The sequence below is a fragment of the Buceros rhinoceros genome, unplaced genomic scaffold (assembly GCF_000710305.1).
Source record: "Buceros rhinoceros silvestris isolate BGI_N320 unplaced genomic scaffold, ASM71030v1 scaffold23874, whole genome shotgun sequence".
NCBI classification, from domain to species: domain Eukaryota; kingdom Metazoa; phylum Chordata; class Aves; order Bucerotiformes; family Bucerotidae; genus Buceros; species Buceros rhinoceros.
In genome coordinates, this window is record NW_010406834.1 from 5,253 (window position 1) to 5,829 (window position 577).

Genomic DNA, 577 nt, shown 5'->3' on the forward strand with positions numbered 1-577 from the left:
CGAGGGCGCAAGCCCGGCCTCCCAGCCTGGCCATTCACTTCCTGCAAAAGTCCCAGCCCCAGTCCACCTCCCCAGCCACCCCGAGCCTGTGACTCTGCTGCACTCCCCAGGCTAAGCACCTGTGGGTGCCTTCACGCCAGTGGCCTGGGACCCACTCCCCGGCACCCAGCACCCACACGGGCAGCAGGACGCACCCACCGCCAGCCACGAGGCCGAGAGAGCCCCAGTCCTCCCAGCAAGCCCAGCACCGCATCTCCTCCTCACCTTGGCCACCAGCCATGCCCAGCAGCTCCAGGCACAGCAGCACCAACAGGACTGGTGGGCACCGGGGACCCCCGTGCCGGTGCATGTCCAGATGGCACTCAAGTGAGCTCCCTGCACCCAGAGAGGTGTGAAAACCTGCAGAGCCGGCGACCGTCCGGCAGCAACTTCCTCTCCCGCCCATCGGTTCCTTCACACCCTCCGCCTCTCTGTGGTCTCCTCCGCTGTCGCTCTTGCACCCACCAGGTCCCCCCAGCCCAAACCTCCCCCTAGTGTGGATGCTGGGGGGGGTGTTGGGGGAACCCGGGGCCCCGGG

General features: G+C 68.3%; 1 protein-coding gene across 1 annotated transcript in view; it reads right to left on the bottom strand.

Moving 5' to 3' along the window:
- Window positions 1-349, bottom strand: part of LOC104491806 (natural killer cell receptor 2B4-like) — a gene marked incomplete at its 3' end in the record, with an annotated part of 4,254 nt that extends 3,905 nt beyond the window's left edge. Inside the window, exon 1 of the mRNA XM_010134275.1 lies at window positions 265-349. Coding sequence (XP_010132577.1) covers window positions 265-349 — 85 coding nt within the window. The remainder of the gene's footprint in view (window positions 1-264) is intronic.
- Window positions 350-577: the final 228 nt, after the last annotated feature.